Source organism: Pseudophryne corroboree, chromosome 2 (genome assembly GCF_028390025.1).
Source record: "Pseudophryne corroboree isolate aPseCor3 chromosome 2, aPseCor3.hap2, whole genome shotgun sequence".
NCBI lineage: Eukaryota > Metazoa > Chordata > Amphibia > Anura > Myobatrachidae > Pseudophryne > Pseudophryne corroboree.
In genome coordinates, this window is record NC_086445.1 from 574,303,105 (window position 1) to 574,329,765 (window position 26,661).

A 26,661-nucleotide genomic window follows, 5' to 3' on the forward strand; every position below is an offset into this window, starting at 1 on the left:
AAACACTGCAAAACAGACAACAGTTGTTCATCCAAGTTGGTTAAATTTCTGTTTAACCAATATGTATGAACAACAGAGTTTGTTCATTTTCCAGTGTTTGGAAGCAAATGATAGATTGTAATTTGCTCTCATCCATTACCAGATTTTCATTCCAACCAGCCAGATCTGGCAGATTATCTGCCAGATAATTGTATAGTGTGTACCTAGCTTAAGAACTGCATGCCTACAGATATATGCTTGCAAGCCAGAACTGGCAAACAGAGTTGTGAGGTAGAGGTTTGCATATTAGATACAGTACATCTGCTACATTATTATTATTTTCATACACAATTACAGTTTAAGTGGATACTTCATAGCGCTCAGTAAAAATGCATGAGTACAGCACCTAAACTTAAAAAAACACATTTCCTCTAAGCAGTAACTTACCTCTGCAATTGGGTTCACTCCTAAATTCTTTGCCTTGGTCTGGTGGTTTCTCACTGAGAGAGGCTCTTGTTCTGACAACGGTTTGGATGGAACTTGTGGCTCTTTTTCATGTTTTGAATCCTTACTCTCAACCACTTGTCTTTTAACTCTTGAAGGTCCTGCTTTTCTCCACCATTTCTTGGGTGATTCCCCAAAGTGATGCTGTTCCTGTGTAGCGATATGTGGCATGTGGTGAAATGGAGTCCATGATGTGTGCTGCCTGTTTAAAAACACTAACAGGGAGTCTGTAGAGTTCATCTTAGTTTCTGAACACCCCGTATGAGTCCTACAGTCAGCAAGGATGCAAGTGTCTCCCAGCAACCAGTATACATTACAGGAGTGGCTCCGACAGCAGGAATCATGGCAGGAGTGAAGTGACTGGAGACCATCAGCAACCTTCAGGTAGTGGTTATCATTCCTAGTCCTCAGTCCATAACCAAACCGAATTCTACTTCTCTGACACACAGAACTGATTTGGATGGCATCTATGAAAAAAGTGAGAAAACATTACTTCTTTAAAAACTAACTCTTGAAAATTATTACAGTTATTTATACACATACATAAATTAAATATGTAAGGTGATTGGTAGAGGAAGTCTGATATGCAAAATATAATATACAGTAAGCGCTGAACGGGACCCGCTTGGCTGGGAGGGGGGTTTGTGTGCACACGGATCCTGTTCTGCGGGATCCCGCAGAACAGGATCCGGCCAGTGACACATGGGATTTCAATAGAACAGCCACACTGTGTGAACACATACACTGAAATGTATGTGTTCACAATGAAATCCTGCTGTCCTGTAATCCGGCCCTATTGCAGCATGCTTCGATTGGATCCGGCGCCGGCGGGACTGCCGCATATGTGTTGGCCATGTGCAGTTTCCTTCTGACCAAGTGGGTACCGCTAAACGGGACCCGCTTGGCCGCCATGTGTGGCCCTACCCTAATAGATTGTTATTGTATATGCATTCATTTTTTTTCCACAGCTTTTGTCTTCTGTGTGTGGTCTAGCTGGGGAAAATCTTGGATATTTGATAATAATGAATCATAATGTCTACAATTGCTATCAGCAAAACATACTTTCTTGATCACTTTATTACTGATAATGTTACAGAAGAAATTTGTTACAGAAGAAATTTGGAACTACTTCAGTTTTACGCCTCCTTAATGAGACCAGCTGTGAGGTTAGTATTTGAAATGACTAAACTGCTGGAGCAGAATGACACTGGTTCATTGTATTCCAGGGATATGACCTACACAGGGACAATAGTACAATAGGTTAAGTAATGTGTGCACCAATTGATATTTGAGAACAAGGCTAATGAACAGTGACAAGTGTGCTTATTTAGCAACTTACAACTGAGCACACTTAATAAAATTCCCTTATGAGACCATCAGAAACCAATTAGTAATTACATGTGATTGATCAGGTGTGTGTTAGACAATACGTAAAAAAAAACTATTATGATCATATACCATGCAAAACAGATTACTTAAGACTGAAATGCCTTACTTTTTGTTAAATATGTAATGTTTAAGTTACCAATCGTTACTGTTTAATACGGATTAGTTATTAACATTATCAGCCTGGAGAACACAGGGACATAGGGGGTTATTCTGACCTGATCGCATTCTAGCTATTTTTTGCAGCACTGTGATCAGGTCAAAACGTGGCAAAACTGTGCATGTGTATGCACCGCAGGCACGTCGTACGGGTACAAAGCGGATCGGTGCTGGGCGATGGATTTAACGAAGAATCCATTCGCACAGCCGTTCGCAAGAAGATTGACAGGAAGAAGGCGTTTATGGATGTCAGGGAGTGGTTGGAAAAACGCAGGCATGTTCAAGCGTTTGCAGGGCGGGTGTCTGACGTCAATTCCGGGACCGGATAGGCTGAAATGATTGCAGCGGCTGAGTAAGTTCAGACCTACTCAGGAACTGCACAGGACTTTTTTGTACCGCTTGAATGCACAAGCGTTTGCACACTTGCAAAGTGAAAGTACACTCCCCCATAGGCGGCGACTATGTGATCCCAGCGCTGCATAAAATAGCTAGCGAGCGATCAACTTGGAATGACCCCCATAGTGTGTAAGCAAAATAAATGCAGACATTAAAACAAGCTGCCACATTAAATTATTATTGTAATATATTAATATTATTGCTTATTTATATGGCGCCATAAGGACAGAGCCTAACAATGTGTATAAACAAATGAGCAAAATAAGAAAACGAGTACAGGGTATAAAAACAATCCTGCATCAGGGGGACAGGACACTGAAATAAACATCAGGGTGGCAGAAACCAAGGGTTAGGTGCTTTTGTAGTGAAAATGGAGTAGAAAATATTCTAAGAAAGATAAATATACATGGGGGGAGAGGGCCCTGCTCATGGGAGCTTACAACCTGAAGGGGAGGAGCAGACAGGGGTGACACAGACAGGGTAGAAGTCAATTTATCCCAGCATTTTCTTTTTTGTTTATTATGGAATAGACACTGGTGAATAAAAGTAGGAATAATTATTTATTTGATATAATATTTGGCATATTCTCATCCAGAGTAAGGAAACCTTGGAGGAATTATTTTTCAAAATACTTCATCGTGTGGTCAGGAAATCTTCAGTCATGGCGTTTTGTTTTAAAAGGTATGATTAGGAAAGAAAAGATATAAACTTTGGAAAAAATGTATACAATGAAAACGAGTTAATTAGGGAAGAAGGTTTTATTATTATACATTTTTTTTTAAGAGTGTCATTGGGGTCTATTGCGCTAAAAAGTCGATATTGCCCTGATTATTATCGGACAATATCGACATGAAAAATATTAACACTTTTTTTTATCATGCTATTCAACATAAACTTCACAGGAACAGCGGTTGCGGTAACAGCTGTTCCTGCAAAGTTTTAGAAGGCATTGTCTTTTCAGAAATCTGAAAACAAAACCTTCTGGTATTCGTGGGTTCACTACGGCTGGCCGGCGGTCGGGCTCCCGGTGACCAGCATCCCGGCGCCGGGAGCCCGACCGCCGGCTTACCGACAGCTTGGCGAGCGCAAATGAGCCCCTTGCGGGCTCGCTGCGCTCGCCGCGCCACACTATTTTATTCTCCCTCTATGGGGGTCGTGGACCCCCACGAGGGAAAATAATTGTCGGTATTCCGGCTGTCGGGCTCCCGGCGCCGGTATACTGAGCGCCGGGAGCCCGACCGCCGGCAAACAGAAGACCACCCGTATTCGTTCTGCGCATGCTCAGTCATGCTTTTACTTAACAATGCCAATAGTCTCCTATTCACGTTGTTAAGTCGGCAGTGTAACAAGCGGCACTTGATAGCCCAATTGCTGCTTGTCATATCCTGCAGGGACTGATGGAAAAAACTCACTCTGTCCCTGCATTTTTGGTAAAAATTAAAGATTTCCTTTATATAATGCTATTCTGAAATGGCATTATATAAAGTAAAAGATATTTTGTGACATTTTACGTTTTTATGCTTGCTGAACAGCATAACACGTTAAACCACAGTAGAGATCGAGTGATCCCTACTGTGCGATATTCAGCTAGATCATGATTGCATGGATGTTTGGACAATCACTGACTTGCTGTTGGAAGGTTCCAAAATCCGTTTATTCATACAAGGATCATTTGTATGCATGAGCTCTAGTTTTTAAGCTGACCTTGGAGGTTCTTTTGGGTAGGAATTAGCCAACTTCATTATCCTTTTTGAACCTCCTTTATTGATGGTTTGAATTTGGGTAGTCGACTTTAGAGGTTGGAGTTGTCAAAGTCAGAAAAATATCTCTATGCACACTACCATATTTGCACCTCACACAGGTCCGTGCTGTGCATGCGTACGCTCTCCCGTACGTGCGCATACTCACAGTCGCGGGCACCCGCAGGCGCACGGTATGCGTATTTACGGTAGAGTTTATGTGATCGTAGCGTGCGACTCAATCATTACATATTTTCACTATATAATGTATTTTGTAGATCATGGTCCCTTTGATAGATTCTGAAAGTTTGGTTAATATAGAATGTTCATGAACAGAGAAATCCCTCTTTGTTTGATACGAAGGGTCAGACAGGAGTAATACAGTGGTGTTTAGTATCCATCGGAAGAATATTTAATTAGAAATATTCCGGTGTTGGTTTGAAGCAGATCAATCGCTCGTGCGAATAGTTATGGACATAAGAAGTTTATGAACATTTACTTTATTTGCACTTTATTACCCATGCGGCGGGAAACCCAGTTTCCCTCCCACCTGAGCTGTTGGAAATAGTCACAGCCCACCTGTATGAATCAACCTATGACCTTTTGTTATAATGCGAGGAGGAATTCCTGTGTCCAATGAACAATGAGATTGTAGGGACCATTGAATTGCATTGTGTGTGGGGCATAAATAGAAAGGCCGATCACATCCAGCTCTCACTCTTCAACGGTTATCATTGCTGAAAATCGGGAGCTGGATGTCCAGAGGCGCATGCGATCGTTTCCTTTGTGCGTAAGTTTTTCTCCGTAATCATACTGTTTCTCTCTTGTTATTATGGGCCATATCTTTCTCTCTCTTCTCTTTCTCTCATTTTTCTCTTAAACTTAATTGTATTGTATTTACTGAGTAGTTACCTGGTTAGTTAGTCTATGTTATATTGTAGTGTATGATTTGTATTTGTATCAATTCTTTTGCAAGTATATCATTCAAAATATATATATATTAGGCGTTGGACCCTAAGCCCAGGTATCTGTGTATTTCTTATAGAGTTAAGTATTCTCAGAGCGTCGGTGACGCTCAAACTGCTTTTAAGCTAGTAAGTTTATACTGCGTTGCATTTACACCATATCACTACACAAAGGGTTTACTGCATAATACACTGTTTATGGTTTAGATATAAAGGTTTTACATTGTGAGCGTATGCGCCGCTGGTGATCTCTTCGTGGTCTCGAGCGGTTGCATCGCTATAGCGAATCATTACGGTAGTCGGCAGCCAATAGCGTGCCTGCCAGTGATCTCTTGGCCGTGAGCGAACGTAACGCTTGAGCGTCTCGACCACGGCTAAGCGATTGTTACGCAACGTGCGTACCCTTACGGTACTTCATACGTAGTTAGCGTACAGTGTTCTTAGACCTCATAAAGGGTATTATATAAGATAAATAATCTGCTTTAACAATTGCGGGCTCGTCCTGTCCTTCACATATCTGCACTAGGTAATTACAGCAGACATTATCCAGCAGCAAAGAGCGGGAGATCATATTCCTCGTAGTGCTGTTTGGATAAGCGTCTGCTTCTCTTAGTAAAGGGTGCTGAAGGAATCCGGGAACCGGAGGTAAGAACAACACGCTAGTCTCTTTTAAAACGGTTTATTTTTCTGTCTTGCGTACACACGCACGCATATCTGCATTTCTTTTCATTCGTGTATTTTCGTATATCACTCTCCTGTTTGCTATTATATAGTTGATAAACGTGCTAAGAGAGATTTGCCGCTATTTCAAAGTGTAAAAGTAAAGGTAACATAGTTAAAATATAGACAAACACACAGTTTTGCCTGGGAGATAAGGCGAAGTCAGTGTGGTGTGCGGTAGATGATCAAGGATCATCTACATTGATAAACGTATAAATTGTGTTACGGTGGATCTTTGCTTTGCGTACACGTGTCTCTAACAAAAGACTGAGACTTGCGTACGCAATCCAAGGGCCGACGCACGCAGCGTATATTACGCAACGGAGCGTACGGGTACGCCCACGTAACTCAAATCACAAGTTTTTTTTTTCTTTTTTTCTCTCCTCTCAACGCGATAAGTAGCGCCACGCGGTAAATAACGCCAGGCGATAAATCGCGCAAATCTATTTTTTTTTAAATTCGAAATTTAAATTAATAGATCCTTCTCCTAATTTGTAACACATCTGGTCTAAAGAGAAATTTCTGCGCAGAAATAGAAATAGAAACAAAAGTGTACATGTGGTGAGTGAGTGTGTTGTATACAATTTTACAGGTTGAACCACAAGAAAAGTCGAGTTCTCGTGAGGTACATGCGTGTAAGTGACGTACATGGTGGCTAGGGAGGCATCCCTGGTTAAACATAAAATTTGAGCATTAGAGTGTAGCAGACCAGGAGGTCATACTGTAACAGACCAGGAGGTCATAGCAGACCAGCAGGTTCAGGTACAGCAGACAAGGAAGTCCGCTATACAGTCCACAGGCACAACACCAAGAAAGGGTTGGTGCAACACCCATATAGGCCATACAAGCTCTTGCTGAAGGAATTCGCAGCCGCAATTTTCGATTCCACTGGTCGCTCCGTACATAAGATTAGTTGCTTATGTGCTGAACGATTGTACCGCACGTAATTGTGTACATTAGTAAACCTGACCGGTACTATTTGTGTACGAAGGTCATAAACGCTATTTGTACATTCTAACGTGATGTGTGTAATTTTTTTTATTTTAAGGGAAGTTCGCTGCTCACTCAGGAACTATCCAACAACCAATAGTTACTGGAAAGAGTAAGTGTTCTTCGGATCACCCTCACAGGTTCCAGTAAATAGAGGTTCAGGTCGCAGGGGCCCTGGGTCGAGTACGCCAGCACCATATCGGTGTGATCAGGTCGTATTGGTCGGCGTGGGCGAGTGAGTGGGGTACTCGGTAAACCGCCACCGTCAGCCTATTTTGGACATTTGGTTTGCGTAAGGGTTGGCTGAATAAAGCAACACCTTCGAACTATGGGGGCCACTTGTTCAGGTAGGGGGCGATCAACCTCGGTTCGGGTTGATTCAGTGAACCGACCAATTGGGTCGGCAAGGTATGTAATGTGTGAGAAATACGGAAGTCACACAGAAGCTTTATGTGATGAATGGGAGAGAATGACAGTACATGACGGGGAGAAATTCCCAAGAGTAGGTAGCTTCAGCACAGAAGTGTTAACGAATTTAAGGAGAAGGATATGTCTCATTAAATCAGCAAAGAGACGAATCAAGCATTATGATTATTTGCAGTTGTGGCAACAGGAGGGTGACATACAGAGAGGATTGGCTCAGGCGGCGGGATCTGGCTCAATCAGAAAACTGATAGCCACGGCCCCACCGCCACCATATATATCGGGAGAGAAATTGGTTGCGGAGAATGATGCACTAAGGTGTAACACACAAACACTTAGCAACTGTGTAAATGTTAAAGATAATGTTAACCAATTAACCAATGCAAGTATTAACCCGTGCAAGTTGTACCCTGTTTTGAACTTTCCTCAGGAGTGTGATCAAGAAGACGAATCGGCAACAATTTCAGCGCTCTCTCTAGCAGCCACCATAGCAGAGACCACAGTAGGCACAGCTCCACCCACGAGATTAGTAACAAGGGCCCCTAGCGGAGGGATAGGTGAGGTCGTATCTACAGGTAAGTACGGCACCATACACTATGCTGAAGCCATTTCACCACAGGCTGTAGAACCCACACAGAGTGATGTTGTTAGAGTTAATCCTGTTAGGGTAATAGCTGTTCCAAATGGGAAAACTGACACATCAGGAGTCACCCCTGTGAGGAACATTGCCATGTATAGCCCATTTTCCAGAATGGAATTAAGGACCATAGTGTCTGAATTCCCTGACCCTAGAAAAGACTTAGTTGCCAGCCAAAAATACATCAGAGACCTAGGTAACACTGTAGAGCCCAACAACAAAGACTGGCAGATATTGCTGAGAGCATGTTTACCCTCCAATGTCGACGCAGCTCAATTTTTAGCTGACTGTGGATTAGATCAGGATGTACCTCTTACAGATGTGTACAACAAAGACAATGTAAAAAGAATAAGCTTACAGTTAAAGGAGTATTTCCCAGCCGTAGTTAAATGGAACAAAATATTCTCCATTAAACAGAAGGAGTCAGAAACAGCTGCAGAGTATTTTCACAGAGCATTATCAGAAATGGCAAAATACACAGGCATAGAGGACATTAAAACAAACATAAACCATCGAGAAGTAGCAGTATCGGTACTGATGGATGGTTTAAAAGAATCATTAAAGACTAGGGTACAGACCACACAACCATGTTGGCGAGGTCTGTCTGTGGCTACCTTGAGAGAGGCTGCTATTGATCACGATAGGAACATCACCAGACACAGGGAACAACAAAGTGATAAGTTAATGGCAGTAAGTATACAGGCCCTGACCACAAAACAGCCTGTGTTAACATCACCAAACCGTGTGGGTAAGTCAAATGTGGCAACATGTTATTTTTGTCACAGACAGGGACACTTTGCACGAGACTGTAGATCGAGAAATGTACAAAAATCTTATCAACCCCCTAGACAACGACACGACACACGACATTGGGAGCAGGGTCCGCAGAAACGGAGTTATGAGCCACATGCAGGGGAAACAAAAAGATACCCCCCAAACAGAGATTGGCAAACCTCTGGTAGTTCCCAGCTAACTCCCTCACAAGTAGTTGCTGCCAGTGGGATTCAGGGAGGTCACCATACCCAATAGGGGTGTGGCCATACCTGTAATCTGCAGCCAGTAAAATTGATTGCAAGCCTTGGAAGTGAACCAGAAATTGCAATCAATGTAGCTGGTAAATCATTAAACTTTCTTGTAGACACAGGGGCGGCCAAATCAGTGATAAATTCGACAGTGGGCATGAGAACCACTGGTAAGACAATTCCAGCAATAGGGGTAACGGGAGTAGTCCAGCACTACCCTGTTAGCAAACCAGCCGAGATTACAGTAGGGCCGTTACATACCAAGCATTCCTTTTTGCTGGCTGCATCGGCACCGACCAATCTCCTGGGTAGAGACTTATTGTGTAAAATGGGGTGCGTCATTTATTGTACTCCTGAAGGTGTATTCTTGGACATACCTGAGAATCACGCTCAGGAAGTACGAGACATGTTAGACTCCCCGTCAAAATTAATGTCACATACCATTATGACAAATAGGACTCCCCCCCCCAAGTAGAAGAAATGACATCTCAGATACCAGAGTCACTTTGGACAAAAGATGGACAGGACACTGGATTAATGGCAAACGTAGCTCCGGTAGTTGTACAAGTAAAAGATGGTAGGATAGCTCCAAAAATCCCACAGTACCCTCTGAAGCCAGAGGTGGAGTTAGGAGTTTATCCCGTAATAGAGCGCTTGCTACAACAGGGCATTCTGGTAAGAACGTCCAGCACTGCCAATAGTCCCATCTTCCCTGTTAAAAAGAGTGGGGGGAGGGGTTACCGGCTAGTGCAGGATCTAAGGGGGATTAACAAAATAGTTGAGAGTCAGTTCCCCGTAGTGCCAAATCCAGCTGTCATCCTAATGCAAATCCCTCCCACTGCGAAATTTTTCACTGTTATTGACCTCTGCTCCGCTTTCTTTTCGGTACCTCTGCACCCTGACAGTCAATATTTGTTTGCATTCACATACAGAGGAGCCCAATACACATGGACTCGATTACCACAAGGATTCATAGATAGTCCATGTATATTTTCTCAGGCTTTGCATGATTGTTTACAGTCTTTCCAACCAGTGAGTGGATCAGTATTAATACAGTACGTGGATGATCTACTACTGTGTTCTGATTCATTGGAAGCATCCCTGAAGGATACGAAACAGCTCCTGTTTCATCTTTCAGACACAGGACACAAGGTTTCCAAAGACAAGTTGCAATTATGCCAAACTAAGGTAAAATATTTGGGACACTGTCTAACACAAGGACTGAGACACCTGACCGCTGATAGAATTCAAGCAATTAGAGACATGACTCTGCCACAAACCCAGCAACAGATCAGAACATTTTTAGGAATGTGTGGGTATTGCCGTAACTGGATCCCAGGGTTTTCCATCCTAGCGTTACCCTTGCAGGAAATGGTCTCCTCAAACAAACCTGATCGGATTTCGCATACAGACGAGTCTGAGACAGCATTTGAGATACTTAAACAGTGCCTAACGCAGGCACCAGCATTAGGTATGCCGGACTATGGGAAACCCTTTGAACTATACGGAACAGAAAGTGCTGGTTGCGCGGCAGGCGTACTAACCCAAAAGCACGGTGATGCCAGCAGGCCAGTAGCATATTACAGCGCTCAGCTAGACACGGTAGCGCGATCCCTCCCCACATGCTTACGAAGCGTTGCTGCGATAGCATTGCTAGTAACGAAAAGCGAAGACGTCGTGCTAGGTCACAACCTCACAATTCATACACCACATGCAGTGTCAGCCTTGTTAAATTCTGCCCAAACCAGGCACGTCTCATCAGCGCGGTTTACAAGATGGGAATTGGCACTAATGGCCCCCGTAAACATCACCATAAGGAGATGCAGTGCATTAAATCCTGCAACATATCTCCCAGGTGTGCCTGGACAGGCACAAAGGGTGGAGGATGAGAGTGGTGGGGAAGGAGGATTTAATACAAAGGAAGACACTCATGATTGTATGGAATATTTGACCCAAAATTTTACCGCAAGGCCTGACATCAGTGACAACCCACTGGAAGATGCAGAACTTACGTTCTACACGGACGGTAGTTGTCATAGACAGTCAGACTCGGGAGACTTGTGTACTGGGTACGCAGTCGTAGATGACCAAGGCACCATAGAAGCGGAACCGCTAGGCCCACCTCACTCAGCCCAGGTTGCTGAACTGGTCGCCCTAACCAGAGCATGTGAATTGGCTAAGGGCAAATCAGCCAATATCTACACCGATTCTAGATACGCATTCGGGGTAGTCCATGATTTCGGAGCCCTATGGCGCCTCAGAAATTTCATGACGGCAGCTGGTACACCGGTAGCGCATGCAGCTCACATAAAAAGGCTTCTAACAGCGATACAGGAACCCGACAGAGTGGCTGTTATCAAATGTAAAGCACACACATATAGCCAAGACCCAGTATCGCTTGGTAACAGCCGAGCAGACGAAGCTGCTAAATTAGCAGCTGCTACCCCCAGACAGACAGACACCACACAATTGATGGTATTTAATACCATCAACACACAGAAGTTGTGTGAAATGCAAAATTTGAGTTCCATACAGGAAAAGGCAGTCTGGAAGGCAAAGGGATATGGCCAGGAGTCCTCAGGACTCTGGACGGATGGACATGGTAAACCAGTGGCCCCCAGAGCATATCTTCCATGTTTGGCTGAAGCAGCTCACGGGCTGACTCATCTAGGCAAGGAGGGGATGTGCAAGTTGGTAAGAGCATATTGGTGCGCCCCAGGATTCTCCTCTCATGCGAGTAAAAGAGCCATGTCATGCCTTACCTGTTTGAGAAAGAATATTGGAAAGGCAATACCTACAGAACCATCCCATATCCCACCTGCCGGCGGCCCTTTCCAGGTAATACAGATTGACTTCATTCAATTACCCCCTTGTCGAAATTTGAAATATGTACTTGTTTGTATAGATGTTTTCTCAAATTGGGTCGAAGCATTTCCGGCGGCCACAAATACCGCTATGTTTACTGCTAAGAAAATTGTGCAGGAATTTGTATGTAGATATGGTATCCCTAGAATTATCGAAAGTGATAGGGGTACCCATTTTACAGGTGATGTCTTTCAAGGAATGTGTAAATTGATGGGAATTGATAGCAAGCTGCACACTCCATACCGTCCACAGGCGAGTGCGAAAGTGGAAAGAGTGAACAGCACTATTAAAAATAAACTGAGTAAAGTGATGGCAGAGACAGGATTGACATGGCCAGAAGCTTTACCCATTGTACTGTACAGCATCAGAACCACTCCCAGGTCCCCTCTTAATCTGTCTCCCTTTGAAATCTTGTTTGGTCGACAACCGCATGTTATGATTAACCCTCAGGATGATTTGAAGTGTAACAATGAAGTGACTGTAAAATACTTGATTAACATGAGTAAACAGTTAAGGAATCAAAATGATAATCTGAAGTTAGTGATTCCTGATTTACCAGATAGTAATTGTCATGACATTGAACCTGGGGATTATGTAATGATACGGAATTTTCTACGCTCAGGTTGCCTTATTGACAGATGGGAAGGACCATACCAGGTCTTATTGACTAGCACTACAGCATTGAAGGTTGCTGAGAGAGAGACTTGGGTTAATTCGTCCCACTGTAAGAAGGTCGTTGATCCAGAGAAATCCTGTGATAAGGAACAGACGGTAGAGGTTGTATCACTAGAGTGTCTGTTCCAGGAGGACTAAGGCGGCACCTGAGCATCGAGAACCACAAGATAAAAAGCAGTTGTCGATCCCCTGTTCCCTTTTATTGTTTTTCTCCACTTCCCATCCCCTCTCCCTCAAATTATTTTTCCCCCCTTCTCATTCTTCTTCGTCTCCTCCTAAGATGGACTTGCCTCAAGAGACTGTGATCCGGATTTTCCTGTTGACCATGATGTTGACCAGAGCAGTCTGTTCCGGCGAGAGTACCATGGAGTTCGAGAGAGGTTCTGGAATGGGTTCTGATGACAGAAATGGAGGCGTAGTTTTCCGAGAACAACATAATCAACAAGCAAAGGCGAGTATCAGAAAACGATCCGATAGCATTGACCATAGAAGGAATTGTGAAGGATTGTTAGCTGAAGAAAACTGTATCTGTCGGCTTTGTAACAATGTCATTGAGGATGGGTGCATAAAGAAATGCCAATCCAGTTTTAATATCCATATGGACCGGCATCCATTGAGTGACTATCACTCCTTAGTGGGTAGTGTGTTAAATAAAACAGATTGTTGGGTATGCTCTCAAGTACCTCAAGGTCATAGCAAATCAGGGCTAGTACCATTTCCTTTAACGATAGGGGAGGTACTTGAGTTAAGTGGTGGGAGACCGGTGGACAGAAGGTTTAATATCTCCAGTCCTCCTAGTTTGAAGCTCCACCAATACCATGTGGATAGGTCCCTATTATGTTTCAACATCTCCAATCCCCGAAAGCCGGGAAATTGGGAAGTGTCATGGAGTAACCAAACCATGACCTTTTCGCATAGAGCAGATAGAATGCCTACAGATACAGAGCTTGTACGCCACATAGCCAGTAGAGGAAAATCTTTCCGGTATAGGTATACCTTAGGAAATAGGATTACTAGAGTTGGAGAGGTATCACCAGGATACTGTGCACATATCGTACAACCTGATACGTGTACTAAGCAGATGGAAGAATTAGGGTTAGGAGATTTCACATGGAAGGTGTGTAATATGGTTATGTCCTACTCCGTCCCATATGTTCTCCCCGATGATGCATATTTCATATGCGGGAGAAAGGCGTACAAGTGGCTTGCCCCAAACTCTGAAGGATTGTGTTATATTGGAAAAGTACTGCCTGAAGTAATGACTGTATCACATGACAAAATGAAAGACATACACCGTGGTGCCCAAGCTCCTTATACTCACACCCATTACGAGCACGATGTTAAAAGGCACCTGATAGAGAAGACAGAGCATCCGGCCTCTGATCTGATAAGTGAATCCACCGGGATTCAATTCTTAATCGCGTTAGATTTCACCCGCACCGCTAGAGGAGTGCTGAATTATAAATACATATCGGCGCTCGCAAATTTGTTAGATAATATCACTGAAATGTATGATGACACATTTAGGTATACTGGAAGGGAACTTCAAGCTTACAAAACAGAACTGGTACAGCATAGAATGGTTCTCAATTACCTCACAGCAGTGACAGGCGGATATTGTGTCACACTGGCAACACAATACGGCGTGAAATGTTGCACATATATTACGAATAGCACCGAGGACCCGGTCGAGGTCATAGACCAAAAGATGGACGATATTCTCCAACTAAAGTGGGAATTTCGCAGAAGACACAATCTCACCCTTGCTGCTGTGAGTAATGAGCTGACTGGTTGGGTGTCATGGTTGAACCCGCGAAATTGGTTCTCCGGTTTAGGAGAATGGGCCCAAGGAGTTATAATGGATGTTGGGAAGTTTCTCCTATGTATCTTAGGTGTTATCATAGCGATTGGTTTGATATTTAGATGCGGTCAGGCTTTAATGAGGTGCAATCATCGTACTAGGGTAATGAGTTTAAGGAGTGAGGAAACTGTAATTCCAATGGACTTGATTTATGACCCAAATGTAGAAACAATGATGTGATGAAAATGCGATTTCTACGGTCCGTTTCTTTCACCTGTTTTTCCGTTTCCTCCAAGGTAAAAAGACCCACTTGGACGAGGAATTTGATGAGCCGATATACAGACAACAGATGGATTAAAGAAGAAGTTTTGACAACCTGATACACAGATTTTGATGAACTATGCCATGGATCCCCAGTTTCCCTAGAAATTTTAAAATTACGCTAGCCCAACACTTTTGTAAATCTATGGACATTGACAGCTTTTGCTCGCACCTTATGGGCAAAAGCACAAAGAAGACGGCATTCAACAGACACCAAACAAGACCTCAATCGACGAATGTACATTTACCTGACATAGAATACCACCGCATTTACCGTAATTATGTCTTTTCTTCATTTCTACAACCCTCAGGTAATGACACACATAGTCGATAGGGAATACAGGCACAGATATCAGCAATCACATATCTCCCCCATTCATGTATCATCAACTAAAATGTGCTCCCCCATTTTGTTACAACCAAAGCCGAAAAGAGCTCGGTAAAGTTTGACAGCCCATCCACAGACCCGTACCACGGGATAAGAAGGAATTCAAATGTATACTTCGCAATACCTCGAAGCTTGATTTAAAACACGTACGGCACGATGATACATGACCCCCAAGCACGGATTCATACACACATGCTTCTGCTATCTCACTAGGTCATACCCTTTTCCTACCTTATCCTCTCCTCCCCTACCCAACCATGTAAATGTATTAACCCCTGACATATATTTTTCTCTTTTGAAATGTTTTAGAAGGTGGCAGTTATTATTGACTGCCAAAGGGTGGACTGTCAAAGTCAGAAAAATATCTCTATGCACACTACCATATTTGCACCTCACACAGGTCCGTGCTGCGCATGCGTACGCTCTCCCGTACGTGCACATACTCACAGTCGCGGGCACCCGCAGGCGCACGGTATGCGTATTTACGGTAGAGTTTATGTGATCGTAGCGTGCGACTCAATCATTACATATTTTCACTATATAATGTATTTTGTAGATCATGGTCCCTTTGATAGATTCTGAAAGTTTGGTTAATATAGAATGTTCATGAACAGAGAAATCCCTCTTTGTTTGATACGAAGGGTCAGACAGGAGTAATACAGTGGTGTTTAGTATCCATCGGAAGAATATTTAATTAGAAATATTCCGGTGTTGGTTTGAAGCAGATCAATCGCTCGTGCGAATAGTTATGGACATAAGAAGTTTATGAACATTTACTTTATTTGCAATTTATTACCCATGCGGCGGGAAACCCAGTTTCCCTCCCACCTGAGCTGTTGGAAATAGTCACAGCCCACCTGTATGAATCAACCTATGACCTTTTGTTATAATGCGAGGAGGAATTCCTGTGTCCAATGAACAATGAGATTGTAGGGACCATTGAATTGCATTGTGTGTGGGGCATAAATAGAAAGGCCGATCACATCCAGCTCTCACTCTTCAACGGTTATCATTGCTGAAAATCGGGAGCTGGATGTCCAGAGGCGCATGCGATCGTTTCCTTTGTGCGTAAGTTTTTCTCCGTAATCATACTGTTTCTCTCTTGTTATTATGGGCCATATCTTTCTCTCTCTTCTCTTTCTCTCATTTTTCTCTTAAACTTAATTGTATTGTATTTACTGAGTAGTTACCTGGTTAGTTAGTCTATGTTATATTGTAGTGTATGATTTGTATTTGTATCAATTCTTTTGCAAGTATATCATTCAAAATATATATATATTAGGCGTTGGACCCTAAGCCCAGGTATCTGTGTATTTCTTATAGAGTTAAGTATTCTCAGAGCGTCGGTGACGCTCAAACTGCTTTTAAGCTAGTAAGGTTATACTGCGTTGCATTTACACCATATCACTACACAAAGGGTTTACTGCATAATACACTGTTTATGGTTTAGATATAAAGGTTTTACATTGTGAGCGTATGCGCCGCTGGTGATCTCTTCGTGGTCTCGAGCGGTCGCATCGCTATAGCGAATCATTACGGTAGTCGGCAGCCAATAGCGTGCCTGCCAGTGATCTCTTGGCCGTGAGCGAACGTAACGCTTGAGCGTCTCGACCACGGCTAAGCGATTGTTACGCAACGTGCGTACCCTTACGGTACTTCATACGTAGTTAGCGTACAGTGTTCTTAGACCTCATAAAGGGTATTCTATAAGATAAATAATCTGCTTTAACAGAGTGATATTACCACAATGGTGGCTATCGAACTCTCCTTATGAATATTCTTGATTGATTGTCTGGGTTCATCAAAATAGTTCTTTTTTTGTCATTATTTACCAAAGATCAGAGACACGCCCCTGATGAAGTCTTGATATTAGACGAAACGCGTTGGTTTATTACTCTATTTTCTGATGTTATCTCCGAATATTCAATAAGGAAGATTAAGGATACAAGCAGAAGTTTACCTGCACTCTTCCACAAAACATAGGAGATTTTCATCTTGTTGACTATGTAATATGATGGACACTATGTATGCTTCTGTATCTTTTTTAATAAATTATTAAATGAACAGTTTATTCTTATATTTTAACGTTAGATCAAATCATACGTTGTAACTTTCTGAGGTTCTTTTTAATTTCTGGGGTTGACATAATCCTTGGGCGCCCAATTCCTCTAATTCTAACTCTCTCTCTCTCTCTCTCTATATAAATATATATATATATATATAACAAACAGAGAGATGTATAGATCAGTGCGCTCTTCTAGGAATCGACAATAAAGTAAATTACTTACCTGAAAAATTACATCTCGCTAGTATGATATCCACACAAAGCTGAGAATAAAGTCTATCAGGGCTTAGTAAGTCCTTAAGAAACACCTTCCACTCTTCAGGGTGGCTGCTCAGTTCTTCAAGGTACCGTAGGTATACGGATGGAGAAGAACAAGCGCCTAATGGTGTAGTAATTTCTTAACGTGCAGGATAACACTCAGTGGATATTAAATGCGTACCGGATAGTAACTTGGTAACAGGCCTATCAAGATGCCGATTAGGTTGTTTCCCACCATCTGCAATTCAAGAGAACAGAGATCGCCGCATAGCGTAGTAATACCGGTTAGCAAATTTAGCCCCACAAGCCCAATGGTATGCGTACCGGATTCTAATCGGTAATAAGCAAAACACAAAAAGTCTTTGTCCGGATGTCCCTCATCAGGTCAAATATACCAAGATTTCTGTAGTATCGGTCAACTGACCATAAAAAGTAATTTATTCAGTATACAAAAACTATAAGACATAAATAAAAAACTCAAATAAAATGAGTTAAAATCAAATGTAGCTTAGCTTAGCAGTCAGGTAGCAGTCCTGTTCAGGTTTCTCAACGCGTTTCGCCCATCCGGGCTTCCTCAGGAGATAAAGGTGCAAGCATGGTCTAGGGATATTTATACCCAGCTCTATCTAGCGATTCCTTCACTTCTGGTTCACGTCACTCCCGGAACCGGAAGTGATGTCAGAATCGAAGAACACACATAAATAAATAAATAAATAAACAAACATATCTAAATATCATAAATGAAATCATTGGTGGTTTGGTGGAATACTTATTAAAAAGAAGGGAGGCAGCAGTGTGCACATTTATCACACAAACAGTGGATAACTCCCGCTGTTTGTGTATATTCCGAAAACGGAAGTGACGCTATTAACCCGGTCGCGTCACTTCCTAATGATGATCCCGTTACTAAGGGCTTTAGAGAGGTTATAGGAAACCCCAAAGAGTCAGAACAGTGGTGGTGCAATGAGCAGGAACAATGTAAGCACAGACGGCGTGGATACCAGCCGTCCGTGCGCGAATACCGGAAGTGACGCGTCTCGGCTCCGACGCGTCACTTCCAGTCTAGCTCCGAACAGAGCATACGGAACAGTCTTAAAACTAATAAGTATTCCCCAGTCATAAAGACGTGCTTAGGTTCAGTATTCAATAATGTATATCACAAAATGAGCCCATAAAGGAAAATATATAACTATGAATACCCCGGCAACAGATATGGGCGTCGCCGGAAATGACATCAGTCTAACAATCTGGTCATCCCAGAAGCTGAAGTTTGATTAGCATATGTAAACAAGGTGATCTATTCATACCCCTTACAAAGGGGGATTATGTAATAAACGTGACTAAAACACATAAATCACATCGAATTTGCAGCATATAATATCAATCAATTAAAATCTTCAATTAGATAATCTGGAGGTATAAAATTGTATCATAAAACCAACAATCTCTTAGAGATACTGCAGGGGACAAAATATAGATGTATACATATAAAAAAAATGAATAAAAATACATTAAATAGTAATATTATGAAATTCCCAGAAATGCGTATCAGAACCATTCATATCTATGTGGCGAAATAAGCCCTAAGATGTTTTATTTAACAAAAAGTTAGAAAAATACAGGATCCCAGAATACTAAGGAGGTGGTCATAGAAAGGGTGCAATTTCATAACCCTCGTTATGACCCTGTGGGAACACGGTATTTAAAGTAAAGATCCAGTACATCACGCGTTGGGACAATTTCCTCAATATGTCACCACCCCTAATGCCCAGTTTTACATGTTCAATCGCTTTAAATGTTAAAGTATCGGTATTTGAATTGTGGAATTCCGTGAAGTGTCTGGAAAGGGGGTGGCTTTCGACTTTATTTTTTATATTCCGCACATGCTCCTGAATGCGTAGTTTCAGGGGGTCTCTTTGTCTTCCCAATATATCTTCGCTGGCATCCGCATTCAATCATGTAAACTACTGATGTTGTGTTACAATTTACGAAGTCCTTTATTTTGAACTCTTTTGTACCGCTTGTATCAAAAAAGGATCTTCTGTTCGGGTGTACGAACTTGCACATAATGCAATGTCCGCACTTGTACATCCCTTTACATTTCGTTAGTCCTGTTGTACCAGTTTTAGCTTCTTTAAGTAGACTGGGTGCAAGTATTCCTTTGAGATTTTGCGATTTCCTAAAAACAATCTCTGGCTGTTCCGGTAGAAGCTCCTTCAGTATTGGATCCATCTTAATAATATGCCAATGTTTGGAGAATGATTTTATAATTTTGTGTTCCTCGCAGTTATATTTCGTTATGAATGGTGCTGTCAATTTCCTATTTTGATCTTTCTTCTTAGGTTGTAACAAGGAGTCTCTATCTAAATTCTCACCTCGGTTGACCGCTTCCTTAATGATGCGTTCAGGGTATCCTCTTTCTCTAAATCTATCCGCATAGATTTTAGATTGGTCATCGAATGTTTCTAGACTGGTACAATTCCTCCTAATTCTGTACATCTGAGAATATGGGATATTATTCTTCTAGAAACATTCGATGACCAATCTAAAATCTATGCGGATAGATTTAGAGAAAGAGGATACCCCGAACACATCATTAAGGAGGCGGTCAACCGAGTGTTACCCTGCACGTTAAGAAATTACTATATACATACATACATAGCTCAAAAAAATAAAGGGAACACTAAAATAACACATCCTAGATCTGAATGAATGAAATATTCTTATTAAATACTTTGTTCTTTACATAGTTGAATGTGCTGACAACAAAATCACACAAAAATTATCAATGGAAATCAAATTTATTAACCCATGGAGGTCTGCATTTGGAGTCACTCTCAAAATTAAAGTGGAAAAACACACTACAGGCTGATCCAACTTTGATGTAATGTCCTTAAAACAAGTCAAAATGAGGCTCAGTAGTGTGTGTGGCCTCCACGTGCCTGTATGACCTCCCTACAACGCCTGGGCATGCTCCCGATGAGGTGGCGATGGTCTCCTGAGGGATTTCCTCCCAGACCTGAACTAAAGCATCCACCAACTCCTGGACAGTCTGTGGTGCAACGTGGCATTGGTGGATGGAGCGAGACACGATGTCCCAGATGTGCTCAATTGGATTCAGGTCTGGGGAACGGGCGGGCCAGTCCATAGCATCAATGCCTTCGTCTTGCAGGAACTGCTGACACATTCCAGCCACATGAGGTCTAGCATTGTCTTGCATTAGGAGGAACCCAGGACCAACCGCACCAGGATATGGTCTCACAAGGGGTCTGAGGATCTCATCTCGGTACCTAATGGCAGTCAGGCTACCTCTGGCGAGCACATGGAGGGCTGTGCGGCCCCCCAAAGAAATGCCACCCCACACCATTACTGACCCACTGCCAAACCGGTCATGCTGGAGGATGTTGCAGGCAGCAGAACATTCTCCTTGGCGTCTCCAGACTCTGTCACGTCTGTCACATGTGCTCAGTGAGAACCTGCTTTCATCTGTGAAGAGCACAGGGCGCCAGTGGCGAATTTGCCAATCTTGGTGTTCTCAGGCAAATGCCAAACGTCATGCACGGTGTTGGGCTGTAAGCACAACCCCCACCTGTGGACGTCGGGCCCTCATACTACCCTCATGGAGTCTGTTTCTGATCGTTTGAGTAGGCACATGCACATTTGTGGCTTGCTGGAGGTCATTTTGCAGGGCTCTGGCAGTGCTCCTCCTGTTCCTCCTTGCACAAAGGCGGAGGTAGCGGTCTTGCTGCTGGGTTGTTGCCCTCCTACGGCCTCCTCCACGTCTCCTGATGTACTGACCTGTCTCCTGGTAGCGCCTCCATGCTCTGGACACTACGCTGACAGACACAGCAAACCTTCTTGCCACAGCTCGCATTGATGTGCCATCCTGGATGAGCTGCACTACCTGAGCCACTTGTGTGGGTTGTAGGGAGGTCATACAGGCACATGGAGGCCACACACACTACTGATCCTCATTTTGATTTGTTTTAAAGGACATTACATCAAAGTTGGATCAGCCTGTAGTGAGTTTTTCCACTTTAATTTTGAGGGTGACTCCAAATCCAGACCTCCACGGGTTAATAAATTTGATTTCCATTGATCATTTTTGTGTGATTTTGTTGTCAGCACATTCAACTATGTAAAGAACAAAGTATTTAATAAGAAAATTTCATTCATTCAGATCTAGGATGTGTTATTTTAGTGTTCCCTTTATTTTTTTGAGCAATATATATATATATATATATATATATATATATATATATATATATATATATATATATATACAGCAAACAGTAACAGGTGGCACTCACAGACTTGTAGATTGGTGGAAAACAAACTTCACCCCGTGAAGAGTTTATTGAAAACGACAGGTAACGTTTCGGGAACACATCACCTTCCTCAGACAATTAAAAAGTGCAAAACAGTGTATATTTATAGCATACAATAACCCCACACACACACATACATACACACGTTGAGTATCCCATATATGGGATCCCAAATATGGGATATTCCAAAATACGGCATTTTTGGAGTGAGAGTGAGATAGTGAAACCTTTGTTTTCTGATGGCTCAATGTACACAAACTTTGTTTAAATACACAAAGTTATTTAAAATATTATATTAAATGACCTTCAGGCTGTGTGTATAAGGTGTATATGAAACATAAGTTAATTGTGTATGTACACAAACTTTGTTTAATGCACAAAGTTGTTAAAAATATTCAGGCTATGTGTATAAGGTGTATATGAAACATAAATACATTCTGTGCTTAGACTTGGGTCCCATCGCCATGATATCTCATTATGGTATGTAATTATTCCAAAATACGGAAAAATCCGATATCCAAAATACTTCGGGGTATATGCAATTCTGGCCGAATTGCGTCTTTTTTTTCGACCGTTTTAGGATTCGACTGTACTCGACAGCCGAAAACCCTCCACCCGGGACCATGAATTCGACATATTCAATACAAAACGCATTTGACACTCCCCTTGTCGAATAACGGACCAATCGTCGAGTAGTGGGTGTCCTGGATTCGTCTTCCTGCCGTTTGGAGCCCTTTATAGGGCTTGTTTGCTGCGTGCTCAGCAGCCATTTTGTGAACCTGCAGAGTGGAGTGGAGGTGCTGCAGAGCTTGCAAATTGGTTGTTTGCTGTGGTTTCGTTTGTACACCCAGCAGGCTTTAATCCAGGACGGACAGGAGGATACCTGTTACCCCGGAGGAGAGTAGTTTTTGGAGCGATTTCTACATTTCTAGGTAAGTACCACATGTGGTCTGGCGTTGCATGTATGTGTTTGTGTAGTGGGGAGGTGCCATGAGGTGTGCATGTGGCGTTGCTTTGGGGTGTTTGTGGTATGTATATGTGTGCAGGTATGTGTATATAGCTCCTGCTTGTATTGCTGCATGTTTTTTTTGGAGTTTTGTGTTTGGGGGTAGTTTTTCACGTTTTTTTTTTCTTTATAAAATGTTATTTGGGTCATGCTTTTGCATTGGTGTACCTCCAGCATGTGCAGGAATGATTTTTGGCTTGTTTGGGGTGATTTTAGACTGTGTCGGTATCCACCATGTGGTCGACAGGTGATGTCGTTTGTTTCCAAAACATGTTTTTTTGCTCCTATTTTAGCACTGGTGCATCCCTGCACATGCTGGGGGTACTTTTTGGCTTGTTTGGGGTGATTTTCATTGTGTTTGTATCAGCCATGTGGTCGACATGTGATGTCGTTTGTTTCCAATACATGTTTTTTTGCTCCTACTTTAGCACTGGTTGACCTCCAGCATGTGCAGGGATGCTTTTTGGCTTGGTTTTTGGTGATTTTAGAGTGTGTCGGTATCTGCCATGTGGCCGACACGTGATGTTGTTTGTTCCCAAAACATGTTTTTTTTTGCTCCTATTTTAGCACTGGTGCATCCCTGCACATGCTGGAGGTAATTTTTGGCTTGTTTGGGCTGAATATGACTGTGTCGGTATCTGCCATGTGGCCGACATGTGGTGTAGATGGTGTCCAAAACATGTTTTTGGTCCTACTTTAGCACTGGTTGACCTGCAGCATGTGCAGGGATGCTTTTTGGCTTGTTTTTTGGTGATTTTAGAGTGTCGGTATCTGCCATATGGCCGACATGTGATGTTGTTTGTTCCCAAAACATGTTTTTTTGCTCCTATTTTAGCACTGGTGCATCCCCGCACATGCTGCAGGTAATTTTTGGTTTGTTTGGGCTGACTTTGACTGTGTCGGTATCTGCCATGTGGCCGACATGTGGTGTAGATTGTTTCTAAAACATGTTTTTTGCTCCTACTTTAGCACTGGTTGACCTCCAGCATGTGCAGGGATGCTTTTTGGCTTGTTTGGGGTGATTTTAGAGTGTGTCGGTATCTGCCATGTGGCCGACGTACTGTTGTTTGTTCCCAAAACATGTTTTTTTGCTCCTTTTTTAGCACTGGTTGACCTCCAGCATATGCAGGGATGCTTGTACGGGGGTTTTGGCTTGTTTGGCTGAGGTTTTTTTCAATTTTTCAAATTTTTTTTGTTGTGTTTGGTCCTGCTTGAGCACTGGGGTCCCAGCAGCATGACGTGTGGTTGCATGTAATTATGTAATGTGTGTTAAATTTGTAAAAATATTTTTTTTTCTTTTTACAACAGAGATGTCCAGGGACAAGCGGCCCTGATCCCCCCCTTCCCCCCACCCCTCAGAAGCATTTTCCCTGCACAGCAATGAGGAGTGGGAGCCGACCCAGGAGGAGGATACGACCGACCAGGCATGCAGTAACCAGCCGCGGTCGTCAAGGGACCAAAGACAGAAGCAAAAGAAAAAGAAAAGGCCTAGAAAGGTAAATACTGACAACAGCTGCAGACACAATAGCATCCAACTTAACACACCCTAGTTTGCGCACTGCCATGCACACCTACAGGTATCTTTGCGCACTGCCAGGGATACTGACACACTCACAGGTACATACCGATCATATTAAATGCATGTTTTTTTTTATCCCTAAAGGCAAGAAGCTAGCCAGAGACGCAGGACAGAAGAAGCCGCGTGGACCCAAATACACTGAGGCGGAAAACTGTGCCCTAGTGGATGGCGTCGACAGGTCCTACGACGTTCTGTATGGACCAAGGGCACAGACCACAGCAGCTAAGACCAAGCGAAACATCTGGGATGCCATCGCGAGACAAGTCACTGCAGTATCTGGAAACCGCCGGAGCACCAGAAACTGCATGAAGCGGTATAGTGATTGCCGCAGACAGACCAAGAAGAAGATGGGGATTCAGCGCCGACATGAGACAGCTACGGGAGGTGGTCTGGCTCTCAATCTGAAGTGGCTACCCTGGGAGGAAGTTATAAAAAGGCGCATGAACCCTGTCATGGTCCAAGGAGTTCGCGGAGGTGTGGACTCTAGCCGTCCTGCTGGCTTTCCCGAGGAGGAAGAACCGCCCAGAAGACGGAAGACGGCGGGAGACAAGCAGTCCAAAAGGAGGCCTGATGGTAAGAATACATTCAGATGAGCTGCACTAATCTTTTTTCGAAATTTTTTTTTATTTGCTAATGTGTTTGTTCTTTTTCCCCAGACACGCCTGCCCAGAGGACATCACCTGCGCGCAGGACATCGCCAGCGCGCGGACCATCACCTGCGCAGCAGGCATCGGCAGCAGCCCGCGGACCATCACCTGCGCAGCAAGCATCAGCAGCGCGCAGATCATCACCTGCGCGCCACACATCGTCAGCGCGCAGACCATCACCTGCGTGCCAGACATCACCATTTTTGTATAGTTTATTAACTTTATTTATTTTTCTTTTGCAAACAGAGGTGCCACGGACCAGCAGCGGACTTGCGTCGGGGATTGGTCCCTTCTTCAGGCCGGATCTCCTACAGGATTCGTCGGACGACGAGGTGGAAGTGCAGCATTCCGCTGTTTCTACATCCCTGTGTGAGTATTTATCAAATTGTGAACCTTCAAACAAATGTATGAATGTGTATACTAATTTCTAACTTTATTTTCAGCTTCACAAATGCAATTGGTGGCAGGATCCCTCAAATATTCAGAGGGTAAACACCCTGGCAGCAGAGATGAATGTCAGCCAGGGTAGTTTTCGGGTTGTCGCTGGAACCAGACTGGACGCCATTGAGAAGACAATCGATAAGATGGCAAACGGTTTGGTTGACATGCAAAAGGCTCTTGCCGACAGCACGGCAGAAACGCAAAAGACCAGACGAGAAGATCACAGGGAGACTATGGACATCCTTCACGTTCTGGCCACATCCATCAACCGGCTGGTGGATAACACATCATGCCTGGCACACAGCGTTGACAACATGTCGGAGAGCCAACGACATTCCGCATTCAGCCACCAGATCATCGCAACAACGCTACAGATGATCTATGATAAGCTCCCAGAGCCAGCTCAACAACACACTGGTGAACCACCACATCCGCCACCACAAGCCACACTGACGCCTCCTGCCCTTGCTCCACCACGATCCTGGTATGGACGGTAACAGCTGTACCAAGGATATACAGGGATGTACCACCCCTACCAGATGCCTCCACCGCACGGCCACCGAGGACAATTCAACACACCCCACAGCCGTCCAGAGCATCAACGCCACATCAAGAGGAAGAAGAGGATCAGGATGGCCAACAACCACCATAAGCCCGGTCGTATTGTATTATTATTTACTCATGTTTTTCATGTTTCCCTTTCTCCCCCTCCCATTAGTTTTTTTTTCCCCTTAATATTGTTTTATATGTGTGTTGGGCTCCCCCACCCCCGACCGGATGCTACCAAGGAGCTTTATGTCTAGGCATACATGCGCGGGCATGTATGCGGGCGCGTGTGGTGACTGATGAAAGCTCCTTGTGGTTACATGTATGATGGGCCAAAGAGCTATTCTGATACCACTTTAAAAAAAAAAAAAACTCCGTTTTGTATTGGTGTAAAATAGGCGTTCACTGTTGTGTGAATTTACTATTCACTAGTGTTTATTCTTGGCTTCTTCATAGGATTGGGTGGAAAATTGAAGTGTACGGCGTAGTTCGTGTTGTGCGTACCAAGGTGAGTAAAGCCATGTTTCAATGTATATATTCAAGAAACTTTGGACCGCCTGCCCTTGGGGAACAACACAGTCCAGCAATGGGTCATGCTGGGCTGTGTGGTTCCCCAAGTGCAGGCGTGTCAAAGTGCTGACCACTGACACCACTCTGCCACTTTGGACCGCCTGCACTTGGGGAACAACACAGTCCAGCAATGGGTCATGCTGGGCTGTGTGGTTCCACAGGTGCAGGCGTGTCAAAGTGCTGACCACTGACACCACTCTGCCACTTTGGACCGTCTGCACTTGGGGAACAACACAGTCCAGCAATGGGTC

The 26,661-nt window shown here is 43.4% G+C and overlaps 1 protein-coding gene across 2 annotated transcripts in view; it reads right to left on the reverse strand.

The window, feature by feature from the left end:
* The window catches only part of KIAA0319L (KIAA0319 like), a 295,721-nt gene that overhangs the window by 209,196 nt on the left and 59,864 nt on the right, over nucleotides 1-26,661 (reverse strand). For both annotated transcript variants that reach the window (XM_063954443.1, XM_063954442.1), the window contains exon 4: nucleotides 427-950. In XM_063954443.1, the coding sequence (XP_063810513.1) occupies nucleotides 427-950 (524 nt within the window). The remainder of the gene's footprint in view (nucleotides 1-426; nucleotides 951-26,661) is intronic.